We start from the raw sequence: 22,114 nt of genomic DNA on the forward strand, positions 1-22,114 counted from the left end.
AGATTCCTTCATAAAAAAATTATAGGCCCATTTATGCTAATTCCAGGCTCTAGTTTTTGCTCTTTTCAAGTGGATCTTTGTAGTTGGACCATCTCCAAGTACATTTTTTAACTGAAACATATACATAAGAATCAGAGTTCTCTCAACAAGTTGCCACAACTTTTTCTATGGTACAAGAAGAGCGTCCCAGTTAAATAATACACTTGTAATAGATTTCTATTAGGAAAATGTTCTGGATTATCTATATGTATAGTCCAAGATTTTTCCCATTTCATCCAAGCCAAATTCAAGCTGAAAATTCTGCTTAGCCATGGCTGCCAATAATAGTTCATTCAAATTTTCTCTCTTTTCGCATTTGGTTTTGAATGTTTTGATACTTCTTCTAGCGACATCAACTAAAACCGCCAACAGTTATGCATTTTCAATAAAAGAAGCAACTATCGAGGGCATCCAGCTTGCTTTTCGGCAGAACCAGCTCGCATCAAGGCAACTTGTTCAATTTTATATAGGAGAAATTCGCAGACTCAACCCGGTCCTGAATGCGGTCATAGAGGTGAACCCAGATGCTCTGTACCAAGCAGATAAGGCCGACTATGAACGTAAGGTTAAGGCACCCGGCTCACTGGTGGGTTTGCGCGGTATTCCTGTTCTTCTGAAGGATATGATTGGAACCAAGGACAAGCAAAATACCACAGCTGGCTCGTTTGCACTGTTAGGCTCAGTTGTGGCTCGGGATGCTGGTGTGGTGATGAAGTTGAGGAAAGCTGGTGCCATTATTATGGGGAAGGCTAGCTTGAGTGAGTGGGCTGATTTTAGATCCTTACAAGCTCCCAATGGTTTCAGTGCTAGAGGTGGCCAAGGAAAGGTGAGTTGAGCTTATTAAGCCCTTTACAAATTAGACATGCACGTTTACATTTTGGCAGTAAAATGTGGATGCATTACACCAAATTCTACTTACTCATCTGAAAACAAAGACCGAAAAGAATGGCATGAGCTGATAAAGAAACTTAAATATTATCTGCAGAATCCGTATGTTCTATCTGCAGATCCTTGTGGGTCAAGCAGCGGACCAGCAATATCAGTAGCAGCAAACTTGGTTGCAGTATCACTGGGAACTGAAACTGATGGTTCAATTCTATGCCCTTCAAGTTCTAACTCAGTAGTGGGAATCAAACCAACCGTTGGTCTCACCAGCCTAGCCGGTGTCATTCCTGTATCTCCAAGACAGGACACCATTGGGTATGTGATGTTAACTTTCCTATGCTTTCTAAGTGATATTTGCTTATCTCTATTCATATCTGATGCTAAAGTAAGTTCAAGTAATGGAAGTTCCATAAGTAAATCTAATAACACACTTTTAACTGTAAATTTGATTTCTTCAGAATCTTTATGCAATATCAATTGACAGTGAACATTGACAAATCACCTCTGTTCCTAGGCCTATCTGCAGGACTGTGGCAGATGCAGTTTATGTTCTTGATGCCATTGCATTGCAGGTGTTGATTACAACGATCCAGCAACCAAAGCAGCATCATACTACATCCCCTATGGAGGCTACAAACAGTTCCTTAAGCTTTATGGTCTCAAAGGAAAGAGACTAGGAATAGTGAGGAATCCATTCTTCAATTTTGATAAGGGATCTGCCCTGACTCAAGCTTTTAATTACCATCTTCAAACATTAAGGTATTATAACACTCTCTGTAGTGCAAATTTCAGTATATACTGCTTCTGAAATGCGAACGTCCACATTTTACATATTTAATTCAATTTTCTTTCTAATCTAGACAACAAGGTGCAGTTTTAGTTGACTATCTAGAAATAGCGAACATCGATGTGATCTTAAATGCTACTGCCAGTGGAGAGGCAACGGCATTAGTGGCTGAGTTCAAGCTAGCCTTGAACGCATATGTCAAAGAGCTTGTGGCATCACCAGTGAGATCTCTGGCGGAAGTTATAGCCTTCAATGAAAAATTCTCAGATTTTGTAAGTCTACTTTTGAGCACGATCACTTTCATTATTTCATATTACATAATCCTAGTCTATACCTTGATAATACTCATAACTTCTTGAATGATCATGCAGGAAAAGATTGAAGAATTCGGCCAAGATATCTTTCTTGCAGCGCAAGCAACAAACGGGATTGGCAACACAGAAAAGGCAGCATTGTTGAACTTAGCAAAGCTTTCAAGAGATGGGTTTGAGAAAGCGATGACAGTGAACAAACTCGATGCTCTGGTTACTCCACGTTCAGATATTGCTCCTGTTCTTGCAATTGGTGGATTCCCAGGAATCAATGTTCCTGCTGGATATGATACTGAAGGTGTACCTTTTGGCATTAATTTTGGAGGACTGAGGGGAACAGAGCCAAAGCTCATTGAGATTGCCTATGGCTTTGAGCAAGCTACTATGATTAGGAAGCCTCCTTCATTCCAGCCCTGAGGCTTTAACATAAAAAAATTCAATTGAAGTTCTAAAAGTGTGCATTAGTAGACTTATGATCGATAAGTGTGTAATTTCCATTAATCAGTTAAGTTCAGTTAATGTATCATCTGGGCCAAATGATCCTCTCTATTCCTTTTGCTTAGTCATATTCAAGAAAATGGGGCTAAGCAGCAGATCTGCAGGCATTTTCTTCGGCACTTACATTGGCCATAGTATATATATTAATAATAATGATGCATATTCAAATTGTTCTACATATTAAATTTGTACAAACTGATATAACATATTATATCATTTTCACTTATTCTATTCTTTTATTCTCTGAAAATGTGAAATTGTAGCAATGATGTAACATTACCACGTTAATTCATAAGAATAAAATTTCTACCAAGTTTGTATATGTATCGTTACTTAGTACATTAAACATTGAAATTTCTCCGGAGATTTTTGTTGAAAATCTATCAGGCAAGTCAGAAAAGGCACCGTTTTGTGATTATTGTTTTGTATGTGGCTGACTGAAAGAGATTTTCAGCTCCGGGAAAAGTAATTTTATCCCATTCTAGATCTAGAGTAAATTTGACAGCACATTTTTATATGATTATACGTGCGAAATGGGTATTCTGGGAGATTTTGGATCTAGTGCTAATCTTATCTTGATTGTATTAATCCATCACAAGTTTCGAGAACTTAAGCACAAAAACTAGATCAACACCACATGGTCCAAATCCAAATAGCATTGGAGAAAAAAATAAAATAAAATAAACCACCGACAAACTTACTGAAAGCCATAGTGATGCCATAAAAACATGTGGTTTCGGAATATCATCCCGGTCCTGGTCGTCTCAATTGGGTCCGCCACATTCTAAAGAATAGCCGCTTTTCGTACAATTATACTTTCATCATGGAGAGTTATATTATGCCATCACCCACTAACGTTCTGGCTTTTTTTGTTTTTTCTTTTTCAAGTTGACCTCCATCATTGCATTATCACAATGTGTTTCATGTTTATTAGTTTATATATACAAACAATTCGAGCATTTTCTTAAGTATCCATCTCATCCAACTCCGAGCCAAACAAAGTGACCATCGATGCATTGCCTAAAAATGGCTACCAGTAGTATCGCAATACTGGCCTTTTCTTTGTTTTCCCATCTGCTCCTTCCGACTCTTCTAGCCATATCAGCTCAAAGTAATGCCATTCATGCATTCCCAATAAGAGAAGCAACCATCAAGGATCTCCAGCTCGCTTTCAAGCAAAACAAGCTCACGTCCCGGCAGCTGGTTGAATTTTACCTCGGAGAAATCCACAGGCTCAACCCGCTGCTTCACGGCGTCATAGAGGTGAACCCCGATGCACTATCCCAAGCTGATAAGGCTGACTACGAGCGCAAGGTTAAGGCAGCAGGCTCACTGCGGGGCTTGCACGGGATTCCTATTCTTCTTAAGGATAACATTGCAACGAAGGACAAGATGAACACCACTGCTGGCTCGTATGCTCTGCTCCGCTCAGTCGTGCCCCGGGATGCTGGTGTGGTGGTGAAGTTGAGGAAAGCTGGTGCCATTATTTTGGGAAAGGCCAGCTTGAGTGAGTGGTCTAACTTTAGATCCTCCAAAGCACCCAGTGGTTTCAGTGGTAGGGGGGGCCAGGGAAAGGTGAGCTTAAAGTTAGTCAGCTACTTGGTTTTATGCTATAAACTACCTATTGCTATTAAGGCAAGTTTGGTATTTACCTTCCATTTTTTTGGAAAAATAAAAAGAATAAAACTAAATTTGTATTCTGTAAAATGATTGGAAACACGTGACCTCTTATCTTAATCAACAAGTAGTAATTAAACAATACTCTTTGTGTTCAATAATATCTTATACTATATACTCAAAAGAGATTTTACTAGTTGAACCAACTAATAAGTCAAATACCACACCAATCCGAAAATTTGACTAAGATGGTGTCTGAATCCGAAAATTTGACTAAGATGGTGTTTGATTACTCACAGAAAAAATTCAGACAAAACGGCATTTTTATCTAGTAATTTTAAATAAAGTGTTTGTTGGGGGACTTAACATAAGATTTCTAAGTATCCAACTTAAAAGACTAGCCTTTTAGGTGGAGTGACCTACTACCTTATAAACCCAAGCATCTCCCCTTTACTAACTAATGTGGGACACAACTCAATAATGTTTAACTATCTAGTACTGCAATTTTGAAGTAAATATTCTCACTTAGTAGATTTGTTAAATTTTTTTATTCTATTATTGTTTTCTACGAGACAAGTACACATTCTACTGTTTTGGAGATTTAATATGGATTAATGACAACACCAAATTCTACTTTATAATCTGAAAACGAGGACTGAACAACAGAACAAGGTTTGGCTTTGGCATATTAGGACTTATTTTGGTGATGCTAATGTTTGCAGAATCCATATGTTCTATCAGCAGATCCTTGTGGGTCAAGCAGTGGCTCAGCAATTTCAGTAGCTGCAAACTTGGCTGCCGTGTCACTGGGAACTGAAACGGATGGTTCCATTCTATGTCCGTCCAGTTCTAACTCAGTAGTGGGACTCAAACCAACCCTTGGTCTCACCAGCAGAGCCGGCGTTATCCCAATAACTCCTAGACAGGACTCCGTTGGGTGTGTGGAACCTTTGCCAATATGAACTGATGGCATTTAACATTAATTGAAAAATAAAGGAACATTTTTTTTTTCCTCGCAGACCTATTTGCAGAACTGTAGCGGATGCTGCTTATGTTCTAGATGCCATTGCAGGATTTGATCATTACGATCCTGCAACAAGGGCAGCATCAGAGTACATTCCACGTGGTGGCTACAAACAGTTTCTTAGGCCTCATGGACTCAAAGGGAAGAGATTGGGAATTGTGCGGAATCCATTCTTCAATTTTGACGAGGGCTCTCCACTGGCTCAAGTTTTTGATCACCATCTGCACACACTCAGGTTGAATTATGCATAAAAGCATTTTTGTTATTCCAGCCTACTTTTGCAGTAAATTAAGTGACTAAACTAAAGACAAAATGAAATAAGCAAAAATGCAGCAAAATTATTTTCGTTATTCCAGCATACTTTTGCAGGCATTATATGCAAAGCCATTTTACTATTTTACAGGTAAGATTAACTGATTAAGCCTAGGACAATACAATAGTTTTGAGGTTTCGTCTTCGTTCTCAATGAATCACCGCCCTTTATCTTCAACGTTCTCATGTATCCTCCAAGAATCTTCTAGAATGTTTTTCTTCTGTTAATGTAAGAGTTTCATCTGCTGCCAAATTCAAATTATGTTTTTACTGCTGAAATAGTCTCACTGTGGCATTTCATCAAACATTTCTTCTCTTTCATCAAACACTTGATCTTTAACTCGAATGAATGTCAATGACACTTGATTTTCCTCCAATCTAGACAGGAAGGTGCACTTGTAATCGACCATCTGGAGATAGGCAACATTAATTCACTAAATTCTATAGCAAATGACGAAACGACAGCAATGCTGGCCGAGTTCAAGTTGGCCATAAATGCATATCTCAAGGAGCTTGTGACTTCCCCAGTGCGATCTTTGGCAGAGGTTATAGCCTTCAATAACAAATTCTCAGATTTGGTAAGTACTCTTCATCATTTGAGCATGCATACATGTCTTGGTAATTGTATCAACTTTGGTAATAATTCCGATGACACGAATGTATCTAACCATACATGCAGGAAAAGATCAAAGCATACGGCCAGGACTTCTTTCTGTTAGCAGAAGCAACAAATGGAATCGGCAAAAAAGAGAAGGCGGCAATACTGAATTTAGAAAAGTTTACAAGAGATGGTTTTGAGAAGCTGATGACCAGGAACAAGCTTGACGCATTGGTGACACCAGGATATGCTGTTTCTACGCTTCTGGCAGTCGGTGGGTTCCCAGGAATCAATGTTCCTGCTGTATATGCTGGTGATGGTGAACCTTTTGGCATTTGTTTTGGAGGATTGAAGGGTTCAGAGCCAAAGCTCATTGAGGTTGCCTATGGCTTTGAGCAAGCTACCAAAATTAGGAAGCCTCCTTCATTCAAGTCTTGAATATCCATTTTCGGGGCTGTTGACTGTACAATGATTAAACCCCCCTACTATCGTAATGCAGGGGTAACTTGAACTTTTAGATTCTATCAAATAAAATTCAACCGTTTTTATTGATATAAATTATAAAGTTAATAACTATGGTGGGTGTGATTGGCTTCCCTTTTCTGGAAAATCCCATTTAATCAATTTTTTTAATATCATAAAATCAACTAATTAATTAAAAACTCATAATTGAATTGACCTGTTCTTTTTTTTTTTTTTTTTGGTTAATTAGGGTTAAGGTATTCTGTCAATGGATAAAGATGGTCAAGTGATATAATAAGAATTTATGGTGCATTTATTTTATGGAATGAGAATAAAATGAAATGGAAATGAATTGGGAATAGGAATGAGGAATGAGAATGAGATTATATAATGTTTAATTGGAAAAAATAAATGTGAATGAGAATGTGTTGGAATGTCATTGATGTGTTTCCTTGGTAAAATAAATAAGAATGAGGAATGGAAATGAGAATTAATTTACCAAAATACTCATAATATTAAATAAGAAAATTATTCATCGTACATTCGTTTTTTCTAACTTTTTAAAAATACACAATTCTTTTTTTTTTTTGGCTGAAATCCACCTGAAATTATATTTCTTTTCACTTGTCCACTTCAGTTCGGAGACCGTTAAGAAAACTAACGAAATATTGTGTAAATAACTTTTTTACCTTCAAATTTAAAAGATAAATTATCCATCGACCACCTATTTTTCGTATTATTTCAAAAACACACAATTCTTAATTTTTGTTTGTTGAACTTCACTTGAAGTTATATTATTTTGCACTTGTCTACCACTGTGTCGTTGTGAAATGATAATTTTACCCTTATGATATCAGCAAAGTTCTAACGGTGTTATAACAAGAGTGGGCTAATGAAAAAAATTTTAACTTCAGGTGGAGCACTGCAAAAAAAAAAGGTAATTCGGTAGATAATTTTCATTTTTGAAAAACTGTGAAAAAATGGGTGGACGGTAAATAATTTTCCTATTAAATAATGTAATTTTCATTAACTAGATGCATGTATAAATATTATTATAAAAATTATATTAATTAAAAAAATAAAAAAAAATAAAAATAATAATAAATGTTAACAATGATAATATTAATAAAAATAATTAATAATAACTAAAATAATAAATTTAATAAAATTTAATAATAATAATAATAATGACATTTAAAATAATAAAATTAATTGTAATTTGAATGAAGGTAGTTCAGAAAATATGAAAAAATTAGAGGGTTATAAAAGTCATTTCAGAAAATGAGAATCCCCATTCCCAACCCCCATGGAAATGAGATTCCCAATCCTTATTTTCAAATTTTGTGGAACCCGCATATTTTATTTTTATTTTTAAATTATATTTTACCAAATAAATATATGTTTCATTCCTATTCCCTAAACCTTCAAGTAAAAATACCATTAATAATGCAAAATAATGGTTAAACGAATAAACACCATGCTACAAATAAAATAACAATAAAGAAAATACAAAGGAATTAAAGTGCTACTCTCAGGCCCTCGAAGGCAATGTATATTCATATGATTGATACTTTGCAAAATGGGTATTTTTGTGAATTTGTTTACTTTTTTATGCAATTTCTTTGTTGACTTTTTAGAAAGTTAAAATTGATAGTCATTATACAGATAATTAAATTTTAATCATATCTTATTATAAATGTACGCCAGACATAATATTATTAGAACATCGTAATTGGATTCAAATTTTCAATGGTGACCTAATTATATTTTTTTAATAATTATGGCATTTATAACAATTAACGGTTAAAATTTAATAAACTATGTATTCTCTTATCAAGAGAATTATTCAGTCAACTTCATCGTTGCATCGCCAATGACTCAATACATAAATATACACACACGCACATATGTGTTGCACGTTTTGTTTTTGTTTTTTGGGATAGAACTCAATATGTTACATGCAACACGGTTGTACAAATAGACCGAGCATTCAATAATCAATATCTTCCTATATTGATTATATGTTATATAATTATATATATTATATACAATTATATTGTTTAACAAAGACTGCCAATAATAATGTGTCATTGACCTTTCCTTACTTTTCACATCTACTCCTGATTCTTCTAGCCATGTCAACCGATCGATCCGACGATGAATTCCCAATAAGAGAGGCAACTATCAACGATCTCCAGCTCGCTTTCAAGCAAAACAAGCTTACGTCCTGGCAGCTGGTTGAATTTTACCTCGGAGAAATCCACAGGCTCAACCCGGTGCTCAACGGAGTCATAGAGGTGAACCCTGATGCACTATCCCAAGCTGATGAAGCTGACTGCGAGCGCAGGGTTAAGGCACCAGGTTCACTGCCCGGTTTACATGGGATTCCTATTCTTCTCAAGGATAACATTGCAACGAAGGACAAGATGAACACCACTGCTGGCTCGTATGCTCTGCTCGGCTCAGTCGTGCCCCGGGATGCTGGTGTGGTGACCAAATTGAGGGAAGCTGGTGCCATTATTCTGGGAAAGGCTAGCTTGAGTGAGTGGGCTAATTTTAGATCCTCAAATGCACCCAATGGTTTCTGTGCTAGGGGTGGCCAGGGAAAGGTGAGTTCAAGGAATTAGGTAGGATTCAGTGTTCAGCATGTATATATCTCTTGTTTGAAAACAGCACGTGAGTTTAGTTGTTTGATTTTATTTATTTAATTAATTTGGGCAGTTTTTCCCAACACTTAACAACGTTTATGACCAGTAATTTTGAACTAATACTGCAGTTTTCTAATTGTAGCTTTTGTTTAATATTATGGATTAATAACAACACCAAGTTCTTCTGTAAAATCTGCAAAAAAGGGCTGAAAAGGTGTGGTATATCAAAAACTAAAACATTTTGTTTGCGATATTTATTGCAGAATCCATATGTTCTATCAGCAGATCCCTGGGGGTCGAGCAGTGGCTCAGCAATATCGGTAGCAGGCAACTTGGTTGCAGTGTCACTGGGAACTGAAACTGATGGTTCAATTCTCTCTCCTTCCAGTTCCAACTCAGTAGTGGGAATCAAACCAACCGTTGGTCTCACCAGCAGAGCCGGCGTCATCCCTTTAACTCCTAGGCAGGACTCCGTTGGGTATGTGGAACCTTTGCCATATCAATTTGATGGCTGTTACCTTTAATTGACAAAGGACTAGTTGCCCTGTAGGCCTATTTGCAGAACTGTAGCGGATGCTGTTTATGTTCTTGACGCTATTGCAGGATTTGATCACAATGATCCAGCAACCAGTGCGGCATCTAAATATATTCCACATGGTGGCTACAAACAATTTATTAAGCCTCACGGACTCAAAGGGAAGAGATTGGGAGTGGTAAGGAATCCATTTTTCAATATTCTCAAGGGCTCTCCACTGGCTCAAGTTTTTGATCACCATCTGCAGACACTCAGGTTGAATTACTTGAAACCATGAAAATCTCTCCACGTTATAAAATGCATACAAGTATTTACTCTGGGTTAGTAAGCTTAATTAGCCTGATGAATGGTTGGAAAATGCAGTAAAGTCAACAGCTAAAAGACAAAATAAGATCAGCAGAAAGGCAGTGAAATACTTTTTGTTATTCTAGCATACATTTCGATGTGAATTGCAGGCATTATATGCACAGCCATTGTACTATTAAATGATCAAATGCTGAGATTAGGCCTAGATTAATACAATAGTTATTAACATATAAGGTTTATTTGGTACATTTTGTCTTCATTCTCAATGAATCAACACCTTTATCAAGAGTTTCATCTGCTGCCAAATTCAAATTGTTGCTTTTAAGCTGAAATGATCTCATTGTGTCATTTTTTTGAAAAGCTTCTTCACTTTCATCAAACATGTTATCTTTAACTTGAATTAATGTCATTACACTTGATTTTCTCCAATTTAGACAAGAAGGTGCACTTGTAATAGACCATCTAGAGATAGCCAACGTCAATTCAAAAAATTCTATATCAAATGACGAAACAATAGCAATGTTGGCTGAGTTCAAGTTAGCCTTAAATGCATATCTCAAGGAGCTTGTGACGTCCCCAGTGCGATCTTTGGCCGAGGTTATAGCTTTCAATAATAAATTCTCAGATTTGGTAAGTCTTCATCATTTGAGCATGCATGTCTTGGTAATTTTATGAACCTTCGTAATAATGCCTGATTGCTCGAATAACTGTACATGCAGGAAAAGATCAAAGAATATGGCCAAGACCTCCTCCTCTCAGCTGAAGCAACAGATGGAATCGGCAAAACAGAGAAGGCAGCAATATTGAATTTAGAACGGTTTACAAGAGATGGTTTTGAGAAACTGATGAGCACAAACAATCTTGACGCATTGGTGACACCTAGATCATATGCGTCTACTCTTCTGGCAGTTGGAGGGTTCCCAGGAATCAATGTTCCTGCTGGATACGATAGTGAAGGTGTTCCTTTTGGCATTTGTTTTGGAGGATTGAAGGGTACAGAGCCAAAGCTTATTGAGATTGCCTACGGCTTTGAGCAAGCCACCAAAATTAGGAAGCCTCCTTCATTCAAGTCCTGAAGTTTTAAACTATCAATATCTATTGTTATGCAGGGCAACATGAACTATTGGATTTTATTTACTAAAAGTTAAAATGAAATTGAAATAAACAGTTCGAGATTAGTTGTATTAGTACCAATAGTAATGTTTATGCCATTTTAAAACATGAAATATTTATTGTGATTGTCGTGACAAAATATAAGCAGATCATATAAATAAGGTTGATATTGAAAATACAGCGCTCCCCTGGAACCACTAAACGTGGAAAGACTCCTAATTGGCTCCTCTGCAACCCAAGAAGACAGAAAATTCATCATTTGACGAAGAGCACAAGATTGAAGTCTACAGCTCAAGCAAACATGATCATCATAATTATTCACAACTGTAATTATTTTCGTTATTGTATATTTATTAAGTTAAGGATCGGCAAAGAAGGTCTAGAGTCTTGCAGCAGCAGCAAAGGTCATAATATTTTCGTGATGCGTGTTGTTCGATGTTACTTGCAACCATAAATTTATTTGTACAAAGTAACGCGGCATAACATGATTAAATAAATAATGCTGAAACCACAAACCCATTCCCCACAATAATTCCTTACCAAGCCACCAGAACATGCCAAACCCGATCTCTTCAAAGCCCCATCAATATTGAGTTTGAGAAATGGCCACTTTGGGGGCTGCCATCAGATCCATCTCTCTGTTTTTGGATCTCTTTGACAACCGAAAGACTTATAAACAGCAGTGAGCTCTTCTGTACGATTATTCACGTCCTTGATTACGTTGGGAAGACTACTCGTCTTATGTGCATGAACAAACTAATTGCGCCAATACCACATGTGCTAGACAGTGAGACCAAACAACACTGTCCAATCTTTCTCATTAGTCATCTTCAAGTGGGTTTTCAGATTACAAACAATCCATGCACGAAGCTCCAAGGTAAAAAAGGTATGACTTGTGTGTTTCGGAAGAAGGGCTAACCAAATGCGTTTGGAGTCCACACAATCCCTGACTGCATGGAGGGCATCCTCCCTGATATGTCCACACTGCTTGCAAGTACTATCATTAAGCACATGTCTTTGCGATAATTCCTCATTAGTTTTCAATCTATTATGTATCAGCAGCCACAGAAACACCGAATGCTTTGGGGGCCTTTCCATTTCCATATCAAACACCAAAGGGAATTATTCTCACTTGGCAGCGGTTTAAGAAGGGATAAATAAACTAACTTCACACTAAACGAACCAGACCTCGTTGGACCACAATAACGGCAATCATCTTCCCCACTACCAGAAGAGGGCATAGTGTCAGCTATTTTGAGAATTATATGGTGGTGCAGCAAAAAAGTAAACCGGTCCCCGTTCCAAGCACCATTATTATCGACAAAATTAGCCACACACTCAGTCAACATGTTCTCGTCGACAGGTCAAGAGCATAAGACTGCAAGCAACGCCCGTCCTCTAGCCAACAATCTTTCTAAAATTTAGCTAGCTTCCCATTCCCAATAGCCTAGCCAGTCCCTTGGAGAACCTCAGACCAGACATTTCCCACTGCCTTCCATAAAGCAGAACCATATCGAGTTGGAAGTGCAAGAGGGAGGTTTTCCTTATCAACACCATACTTAGGCATCATAAAAGAACAAAAAGCAGAATATATATTGTAAACAAGACAGCTAAAATAGTGAAGTGTTTCACATGTTTTCATTAACTGTAATGCTTGTATTTATATACATCATTTGTAACTAATAAAGAGAAAATAAAGGAAACTATACATGAGAGTAGCAAGGAGAATAGTGGAAGGGATTGCTGTCCGTAACTTGTGGAGAGTATCATGGAACTTGAGATTATCTGATATGTCCCCGCAAGAAGGTGTTGCCATTGGCGACACCCATCTTGAACCTTAATTCAGAAAATGGTCGACTAGTAGTTGTTGGAATGACTTCTATACCCAAAAAGTAGTGTAGATGGCCAAGGTCCTTAATTGAGAATTTCTTTGCTAACAAGTGAACAAATTTAGATAGAAAATTACCATTGTTGCCAGTGAGGATAAGATCATCAACATAGACCAGAAAGAATGCAGTGATGCCCCCGTGATTGTAAATAAATAAGGAAGCATCGGAGATAGCATTGTGAAAGCCGATTTGATGCAGGAAGGAATATAGTTCTTAGTACTAGGCACGAGGTGCTTGCTTTAACCCATATAATGCTTTTCGTAACTTGCAAACATGATTGGGAAAATGATGATTAGTGAACCCAAGGGGTTGAGACATGTAAACTGCTTCTGAAAGTGTGCCATGGAAAAAAGCATTGTTGACATCCAGTTGTTGGAGAGGCCAACCATTAGCAAGAGCAAGACAAAGGATGAGACGCACGGTTGTAGGCTTGACAACGGGACTAAAAGTTTCAGAGTAGTCAACACCGGCTCGTTGGTGAAAATCTTTGGCGACTAAGCGGGCTTTATAGCACTCTATAGTGCCATCTAGATGTCGTTTGATGCGAAAAATCCACTTGCAGCCAATGATGTTTTGCGATTGTGAATAAGGAACTAGTTCCCATGTCTGATTTTGGATCAAAGCTTTATATTCACGTATCATTGCAGCCTTCCAGTTGGGATCTTGTAAAGCATGTGCAACTGATGTTGGTTATAAGGTATTAAGTAGGGGATGTTTGGTGGTAACGAGAGTGAATTTATGTTTAGGCTTGAAGATATTATTTTTCGCATGAGTTATCATAGGGTGGTTTGGCCTAGTTTGTGATGTTGAATTGGTTGAGTTGGAGTCTTGATATGGTGAGTTTGAGGATAAAGGTGATATAGGCATGGTGGGCAAAGGATATGTCTCAATAGATGAAGGACTAGTCACTAGAGAATCAGTTCTGGTATCAACCTGCAAGGAAGCATTTTGAGTGGTACCATTATCTGCATCAAACGTGTTAGGAGAAGATACATGTGGAGAAAAAAATAGCTACCATAGATGGAGTCCAATTAGAATAAGAAGAAGTAGAAACACAAGTTTGAGATAAATCTAAATCATGATAAGGAAAAATAGATTCATAAAAAATAACACGACGTGATATATACATACGACTAGAAACAATATCAAAACATTTATAGGCACTTTGTGAAGTGCAATATCCTAAAAAGATACAAGGTTTAGACCTAGGTTCAAGTTCATGAGTGGAATATGGATGTAGCCAAGGGAAGTACTGACATCCAAAAATTTTAATTTTATTGTAATTAGGTTCATCACCAAAAAGTGTTTCATAAGGACTTTCTAACTTAAGAATATTAGTGGGTAAGCGATTAATCAAATATACAACAATATGAAAAGCATAAATCCAAAAACGTATAGAAAGAGATGCTTGATGTAGTAAGGTAAGACCTGTTTCTACAATGTGACGATGACGCCGTTCACTGGTACCATTATGCTCAGGAGTATATGGAGGTGATGTGAGATGTGAAATGCGACATTTACTGAAGAATGGTTTCAATTTTATAAATTCTCCACCACCATATGAGAAAACAAAAATAATGGAAGTCTTAAAAAAATTTTCAACTAGGATTTTAAAATTGATAAAGATATCATACACATCAGATTTTTGTTTCATTGGGTAAAACCAAATATATTTTGTAAAATGATCCATGAATATAACGTAAAATCGAAAATTATCATGGTAAGTAATAGGCGCAGGACTCCAAACATTTGTGTAAATAAGCTCTAAAGGTTTGGAACTTGAAAGAGAATTTTCAGCAAAAGGAAGTCTATGGCTTTTATGACAAGCACATGAATTATAAAAGGAATCAAATTTATTTGGTGTTACTGTCAAAGAATTTTTATTAAGAATATATTGTAGAATCCGAAATGAAGGATAGCCTAGTCGTTGATGCCAAGCAGAAGTAGAAGTTGATCTTGATGCAAATACTAAAGGACTTTTAATTAAAGAAGATAATGAAGGCCACTCGTACACTCTTTCCTTATTCAAGACGCTCATGAGAATTATTCCCGTTAGCTGATCCTTCACATGAAAACACGAGTCAAAAAATTCAATTGAGACTTTATTGGTTTTACAAAGTTCGGATACTGGGAGCACATAGTACATTTGATAAAGTAATGGGTTTTGAGGTAAAGGAGAATGTAAGCGAACCAATATGAGAGATGGGCAAACCTGAACCATTGCCTATTATTACTTCATCAGAACTTGTGTAAGGAGCATGTTGAGATAAATTGTTAACGTCAGTAGTGACGTTGTGTGAAGCTGCAAAATCAAGAAGCCAGGTTTGATTCGGATTTAGAGACGGATTGCTGTAATTGCATATTGGGAGACCTGGATGAGGTATCTGCGTAATTGTTGATTGTTGTGAAAATTTTAATGATACTCGCAAGCGCACGAATCTAGAAATAGAGTAGTGGTAATGAGGTCGATCCCACAAGGACTGTTATAAATTGAAAAGTCTAATTTAAATCTAAAAGAAATATTAATTCTAACCTAATTGACCAAATTGAGTTTTTGAGAAAATTAAACCAATTAAACTAAGGAAGCAATTAAAATAACGGAGAATTCAATAAGATAAGAATTACCAAGGTTTCAGAATCCACCACTATTCAACTAGTAATTATCTAATTATTAATTAATTCTCAATTTTAGAGTGACAACTCGAAATCAATCTATGTCATCTCATGGATATAACAATTAAGCCCAAGTAATTAAATCTAGTGTATGTTCTTTTTCTGGTTAATAATATGACATCTAAGCATCCCATGTAAACATATTGAATAACAAAGAGTCAGTTTTCCTAAGCACTCTATGTAAACAATTTAATGAAAGACATAAAATCAAAGATAATCATGTATAAACTTTATAAATCCAAGCATAGATTTAATCGAATATTAATCATAACAATCAATAATGCATGACAGAATTGATGAAAAGATTTTAATAACATCCAATTAATCATGTGAAATAAAAACCATAAACATTAAAGCACATATATAGGGAATTAAATAAATAAAAAGATAATTATTTTATTGAATATGGTTTCATCCTTAACCTCAGTATAAGAAAATTAGCTAGACATACTTGAATTGGGAACAACAAAATTAATAAAGTCAGCCATGGGAAGCCGAAATATTGCTGCTGCAACTGCTCTCTATTCAAAGCCGAATTCTGCTTCCCTTTCTTCCCCCTCTCTAGCGGCTCCCCCCTTGCAAAAGCCAAAGTTCGGCTTTTCTATTGTAACACCCTCCAAAATCCTCAAATCAAAAGGATTTAAAACAAGCCAAGCACAACCGACTTTGAGCCCATGGACGTGGAGCCCACTTGAAATTTTCATTCTTTTTGTAATGCCATGCAATTGCTTCTCACGTGCCGGCCACTTCAGCTTTAAATTTCTTCTTTGTTTGCACTAGCATGGAGAATTCAATTTAATGGCCTCGGCTTCTTCGGATTGAATTTCATACATATTTGCTTAACTGCTTCCACAAATTGACTTGACTTTTAATGTTGTTCAGTTGTTATTCTTTATGTACTTTTCATTCATAATCTCTAATTAATTCCCTATTCAATAAAACAATTCAACTAATTAAAAATAACAAATAAATATAACTATCAATTATTTAATTAAGGGTAAAATATGTATATATTATATGCTCATCATTGATGTTGCTGTAAAGTTGGCTATAGGGTTGGAAGTTTGTCTTGCAATCTTGCATAATAATTATATCCATTAGAACATTTCTTAGCACTGTGTCTTTTTTGGTGACAAATTTGACAAGTGCCTTGATAACTTTTCTTGTGATTTGGTTGTTGATTCCAATTGTTTGATGGGTAAGGATTAGGACCTGAGTATCTTTGGTTATTTTGGAAGGTTTGAGGTGGATTTAAACTGGGTGGTCTTGATGGAAAAAATGGTTGAAGAGGTGCTCGAGGATTTTGAGAATAGCATGAGAAATTATTATAATTTCTTTGTGTAGCATGGGGTGATATGACAGGGTTGTATGGTGTTTCTTCTGTTTGCGAGAATTGCAAGGATACTTCAACATCAACGAGTTTGTCACGCAAGTTAAGGAAAGTAATTGGTGTGTCTCTAGCTCGAATAGCTACAACAATTTCTTTGAATTCAGCTTTGAGTCCATTAAGAATCATAACAGTGAGGTCAATTTCAGAGACCAGAGTATCAACCAATGCAAGCTCATCAGCCATCGTTTTCATACTTTGTAAATACTCTGCTACAGGCCTGTTGTCTTGCTTCATTCGTGACATATGAGCTTTGAGATTAACTACATGGGTTCTGTTGTGGCTTTGAAATGTTGATGTGAGTGTAGTAAGGGCACTGAAGGAGTTTGTAGCTGAAGTAATAAGACAAGCAATTTCAGGTTCTACTGATGCAATTATTGCATTTAGAATAAATTGATCTTGGCGCTACCACATGGTGTAAGCTAAATTAATGGCTGCTTTTCCATCATCACCGGTTATTGTTAGAGGGGGACACTTTTTTGCACTTGTAACAAAACCAAGAAGATCGTATCCTACAAGGACAATGTTCAATTGTGCTGTCCAAGTCATAAAGTTGTATTGATTCAACTTGAGAAGAAGTTGTGAAGCTATATTTATAACAATCAGGTTTCCTGCAGAATTGAACGTGCCATTAGAAGAAAAAAGGGCAGTAGATACAGGAGAGGAAAAGGTGATTAAGGTTGAGCTAGAAGCCATGGTATAAGTTTACTCGTAGGAGCATTGCAGCTCTGATACCATAAAAGAACAAAAAGCAAAATATATATTGTAAACAGGACAGCTAAAATAGTGAAGTATTTCACATGTTTTCATTAACTGTAATGCTTGTATTTATATACATCATTTGTAACTAATAAAGAGAAAATAAAGGAAACTATACATGAAAGTATCAAGGAGAATAATGAAAGGGATTGCTGTCCGTAACTTGTGGAGAGTATCATCGAACTTGAGATTATCTGATAAATACCTGGATCCAGAAACTGTGGGGAGATTTAATAAGAATCCAACCAATTTTCATCAGCAAAGCCTTATTCATGAGATTAAGATTTTTAAGTCCAAGGCCCCCACAACATTTAGGGAGCTGTACTTTATCCCACTTAATAAGATGCATACGATGAGTCTCATCGATCCCGCTCTAGATAAAACGTTTGCAAATCTGATCTATTTTATCACGAATACTTGCAGGTAGTATGATAGTCTGCATGGAAAAATGGGTAGGGCTTGAATGACCGATTGTGTTAATGTTATCCGACCTGCAAGAGAAAGATGCTTGGCTGTCCATCCCGAGAGTCTTTGTTGAACTCGATCAATAAGGCTTTGGTAAGTTTGCTTACTTATCCTCTTGTGCAGTAAAGACATACCTAGGTAAGTACCAAGGTCCTTCATTGTGGTGAACCCGAGCTTGTCTCCAATCTTTTTAACATCAACAGTATGCACATTGTGGGAGAAAAAAGTCGACGTTTTGCTATTGTTAACCTTTTCCCCAGAACTCATGCAAAAAGTATTGATTACATTCTTGATCACTTGTGCCTGAGTAATAGAGGCTTCTGCCAACAACAAAAGATCATCAGCAAAAAATAAATAAAAATGAGATATAGGGATACCTTGACGAGCAAGGTTAATTGGTTTCCACCGACCTTCCTGAACAGCTTCATTAATACCATGGCTCAATCTTTCAATGCAAAGCACAAATATGTAAGGTGAAATTGGATCGCCTTGCCGGATTCCTCTCGAAGGGATGAAAGATTCCGTAAGTTCCCCATTTCACAAAAGCTGCATAGTGGGTGAGGAGACATACTCCATAATAATACGAACGAGATCCACAAGCACCCTAGCTAGGCATTACGTCTTATAAATAAATTCCCAACTCGGTCTGTCATAAGCCTTTTTTAAGATAAACTTTTATTGCCATTTAACCCACTTTACCCTTTTTCTTTCACATAGAATGCACCACCTCCTGAGCAATAACAATATTTTTAGTTATGTGTCTCCCAGGTATAAAGCTAGTTTGGGTAGGACCTATAAGATGTGGCAGCACTTCCTTAAGTCTATTGGTCATGATCTTAGTGATGATTTTATGCACAACAGGCCATAAGCAGATATGCCGAAATATTTTAAGATTCATAGGGTTATTATTTTTGGGGATAAGGACAATTAAAGTTTTGTTGAGTTCAACAGGAATACTTTTGCCACCAAATACTTCTTTGACAACTTTGCACGCAGAAGGCCCTACCACCTGCCACTGAGATTGATAGAAGATAACATGTTAGCCATCCACTCCTGGTGCCTTTATCGGGAGCATGCTAAAAACAGTCCGCATAATTTCCTCATCATTCACGGGTTGCATAATGCTGCTTATCATATTGCTAGTCATTCTTGGAAAGTCATTGGAAGTAGGATACACACAATGTTCCCTCTTCTCCTTGGACTAAAGTTTTGTGAAAAAGGACGCAACATGTGCACGGATTTCCTTTTCATTCTGCAGACAACTTCCAGTATCTTCTTGGATAGTCACCACTTTATTCTCTCTTCTTCTTTGGATAGTTTTTTATGAAAGAAACTGGTGTTCCAATCCCTATATTGTATCCAATCCCTTTTGGACTTTTGATACCACAAGATATCTTCTTGAGTCAAAACCTATTCCAGCTCTTTCTGTAAATCAGCTTATAACTTGATAAGGTGATTAGTCTGATTAAACTCCAAAGCCTTTTGAACACCTCCAATTCTTGCTAAAAGCCTCTTTTGCCGTTTGAAGATATTACCAAAAATCTCTTTGTTCCACTTATTAACTTTGAAAACAAATTCTTCCCCCATCTCCACGTAACTTTTATTAACATCCCAATTATCAAACACAAATCTAGGAAATCTATTATCTCTAAGCCAAGATGCTGGAAAGTGAAATGACCTTTGTCCTATATGAGACCTTACAACATTACATTCACGGGCCAGGAGAGGATGGTAATCAGATTGGACCTGAGGAAGATGAAAAACAATTATCTCAGGAGCTATACATAGCCAGTCCTCATTACACATAACTCTATCTAATCTTTTATGAAGCGTCTCTCGAGACCATGTAAAAGCCCGGCCTTTGAACCCTAGATCACACAAACGATTTTTATGAAACCATTCTTTGAAAAAATTACACACACCAATTGCACTCCCAACAAACCCCTCTTTTTTCTGCAGCATTCATAATAGTATTAAAATCCCCACCAATAATCCATGGACCATTAACCATTTGAGCCAAAATATTAAGTGTAGGCCAAAGCTGCTTTCGGACTGTCCTAACAGGGCTTGCATAAACTGCTGTCACCCAAAAATAACGACCAAGCTTAGAGATTCTGCAATGTATAAATTGCCTATTATTTACCATCACCGCCACCTGAATATCTTCATTCCACAGCAGCCAAATACCTCCAGCAAAACCAACCGCTTCGACTCTGTGGGATATCGTAAAACCACATTTCCTTATAAAATTGTCATCTCTTTCACCACTGATTCTAAGTTTGAAAAGAGCCAAAAAATTTGGCTTATAACAATTAACCAAGGTTTTAAAAGTTGTAAGGAAACCATGTGAGGCTGCCCCCGACAATTCCAAAACATAGGTGAACACATCATTAAGAGGACTAAAACAAATTAATGCGTTCCGTACACGTCAGGTGTGTCTACCATCTGCTTAGCATCTATACCATCTTCGGACGCAAGAGAACTAGTAGACTCTGATTCCTCATCTTGCTCCTCACTATCTCCTATATAATCACTATCCTCGGAATCATCTTCAGGTTGATTAAAATCAGGTTGTCTCCCATCGGGGGGGGGGGGGGGGCATTGGAATGTTTCAAGCTTAGCAAGATGTCTTCATCAAATTCGGTAGAAGTGCAATTCATCATTAGCTTATTAGGATATTTGGAATTCATACCCTGCAGATTATCAAAAGCTACAACTGTGTGTTTCTGCTGGTTTAGGCTCGTCGTAATGGGACAAAAGAATCATTGGATATGGCCGTGTGTGGATAATTAGGTTTTTTACGTGCTGCCATTTCATGCATGGGTACATGATTAGGTTTTTCATGTGCATGCAAGACGCCTTTGTGTTTCATGGTTGAGGGGTCAGATGGTGGCACATTATTAGCGTCATTATTAAAGGTAGAGTTCGTAAAAGTCTTGATAATTGAGGACTTTTGGGTAATTCTTTTAGGCATGGTCACGTGAGTGTCAGGAGAAATTGTTGACTGCCTCCTAGACTCCTGTACGGTTGACAACCATATAACCTTTCTTTTGATTACAAGCCGTCCATATGTCTGTAGTAATTGCCACCCTACTATTAGTAATCTCCAACAAATTCATTGCCTTCCCCTTTTCAATATTATATATCTTAAATATCTCACTCTTTAAAGTGTTTCTGGACATATGCTTCACCAATGGATTGCAATAATCAACAAAATCTCTAAATGACTCATACTCCACAAATCTAAAAGGAAGCTCATATTTAACAACAACTGTTGTAAGTTTTTGACATGCAACCAATGGATCAAATTTCTGAATTCCAAGCTCACCACTTTCGGTTTTCACCAAGTGTTGCTTATTCTCAAAAACTTCTTCAATTGTCGGTTGATTAAAACCATGAATTTGTCTAGTATGTCTATTCAAATGACTGGTTCCTGATCCACAAGAAAGAACCGTTCCACAATGATTGCATTTTGCCTTTGCTACACTACCAACATTTAGTTTTGTGAAATGGTCCCAACAATTTGAAACAACCCTCTGTTTTCTTTTTTTATCACACTGCATTTCTTCTTGAACATTTTCCGACTCCACAGATGGATTTGAAGGCAAATTAGAAGATTCAGAAACATTTTCCATTATAAACCTATACAAAATTAAAGGAGATAAAATATTAAATTAATAAATTAATTAAGTTAAGTGTAAATACAGTAAACGCATATTGCATTTACAAGCACAGTAGTGACAGGACAATAAATTTACAATGTCCAGAACTCCATACAGTATGTCAGTATCTATACAATGGAGACA

General features: G+C 36.8%; 2 protein-coding genes and 1 pseudogene across 3 annotated transcripts; all 3 read left to right on the forward strand.

The window, feature by feature from the left end:
* The first annotated feature begins 149 nt into the window (after window positions 1-149).
* On the forward strand, window positions 150-11,200 carry LOC102625005 (probable amidase At4g34880; annotated as a pseudogene).
* LOC112495464 (probable amidase At4g34880) lies at window positions 3,532-6,645 on the forward strand. The gene is made up of 5 exons (XM_006487368.4): window positions 3,532-4,095; window positions 4,860-5,074; window positions 5,157-5,396; window positions 5,856-6,051; window positions 6,153-6,645. The coding sequence occupies exons 1-5, from the start codon at window positions 3,532-3,534 to the stop codon at window positions 6,507-6,509; spliced, it is 1,572 nt and encodes a 523-aa protein (XP_006487431.2). The 3' UTR covers window positions 6,510-6,645.
* Window positions 8,573-9,951, forward strand: LOC102625290 (probable amidase At4g34880). 2 transcript variants are annotated; one of them, XM_052432041.1, is made up of 3 exons: window positions 8,573-9,142; window positions 9,445-9,659; window positions 9,785-9,951. In XM_052432041.1, the coding sequence occupies exons 1-3, from the start codon at window positions 8,669-8,671 to the stop codon at window positions 9,789-9,791; spliced, it is 696 nt and encodes a 231-aa protein (XP_052288001.1). In that variant the 5' UTR covers window positions 8,573-8,668; the 3' UTR covers window positions 9,792-9,951. The 2 variants fall into 2 exon arrangements, with proteins under 2 accessions (XP_052288001.1, XP_052288000.1); XM_052432040.1 differs by having other exon boundaries at window positions 9,445-9,951.
* Window positions 11,201-22,114: the final 10,914 nt, after the last annotated feature.

The sequence above is a fragment of the Citrus sinensis genome, chromosome 8 (assembly GCF_022201045.2).
Source record: "Citrus sinensis cultivar Valencia sweet orange chromosome 8, DVS_A1.0, whole genome shotgun sequence".
Lineage (NCBI taxonomy): Eukaryota > Viridiplantae > Streptophyta > Magnoliopsida > Sapindales > Rutaceae > Citrus > Citrus sinensis.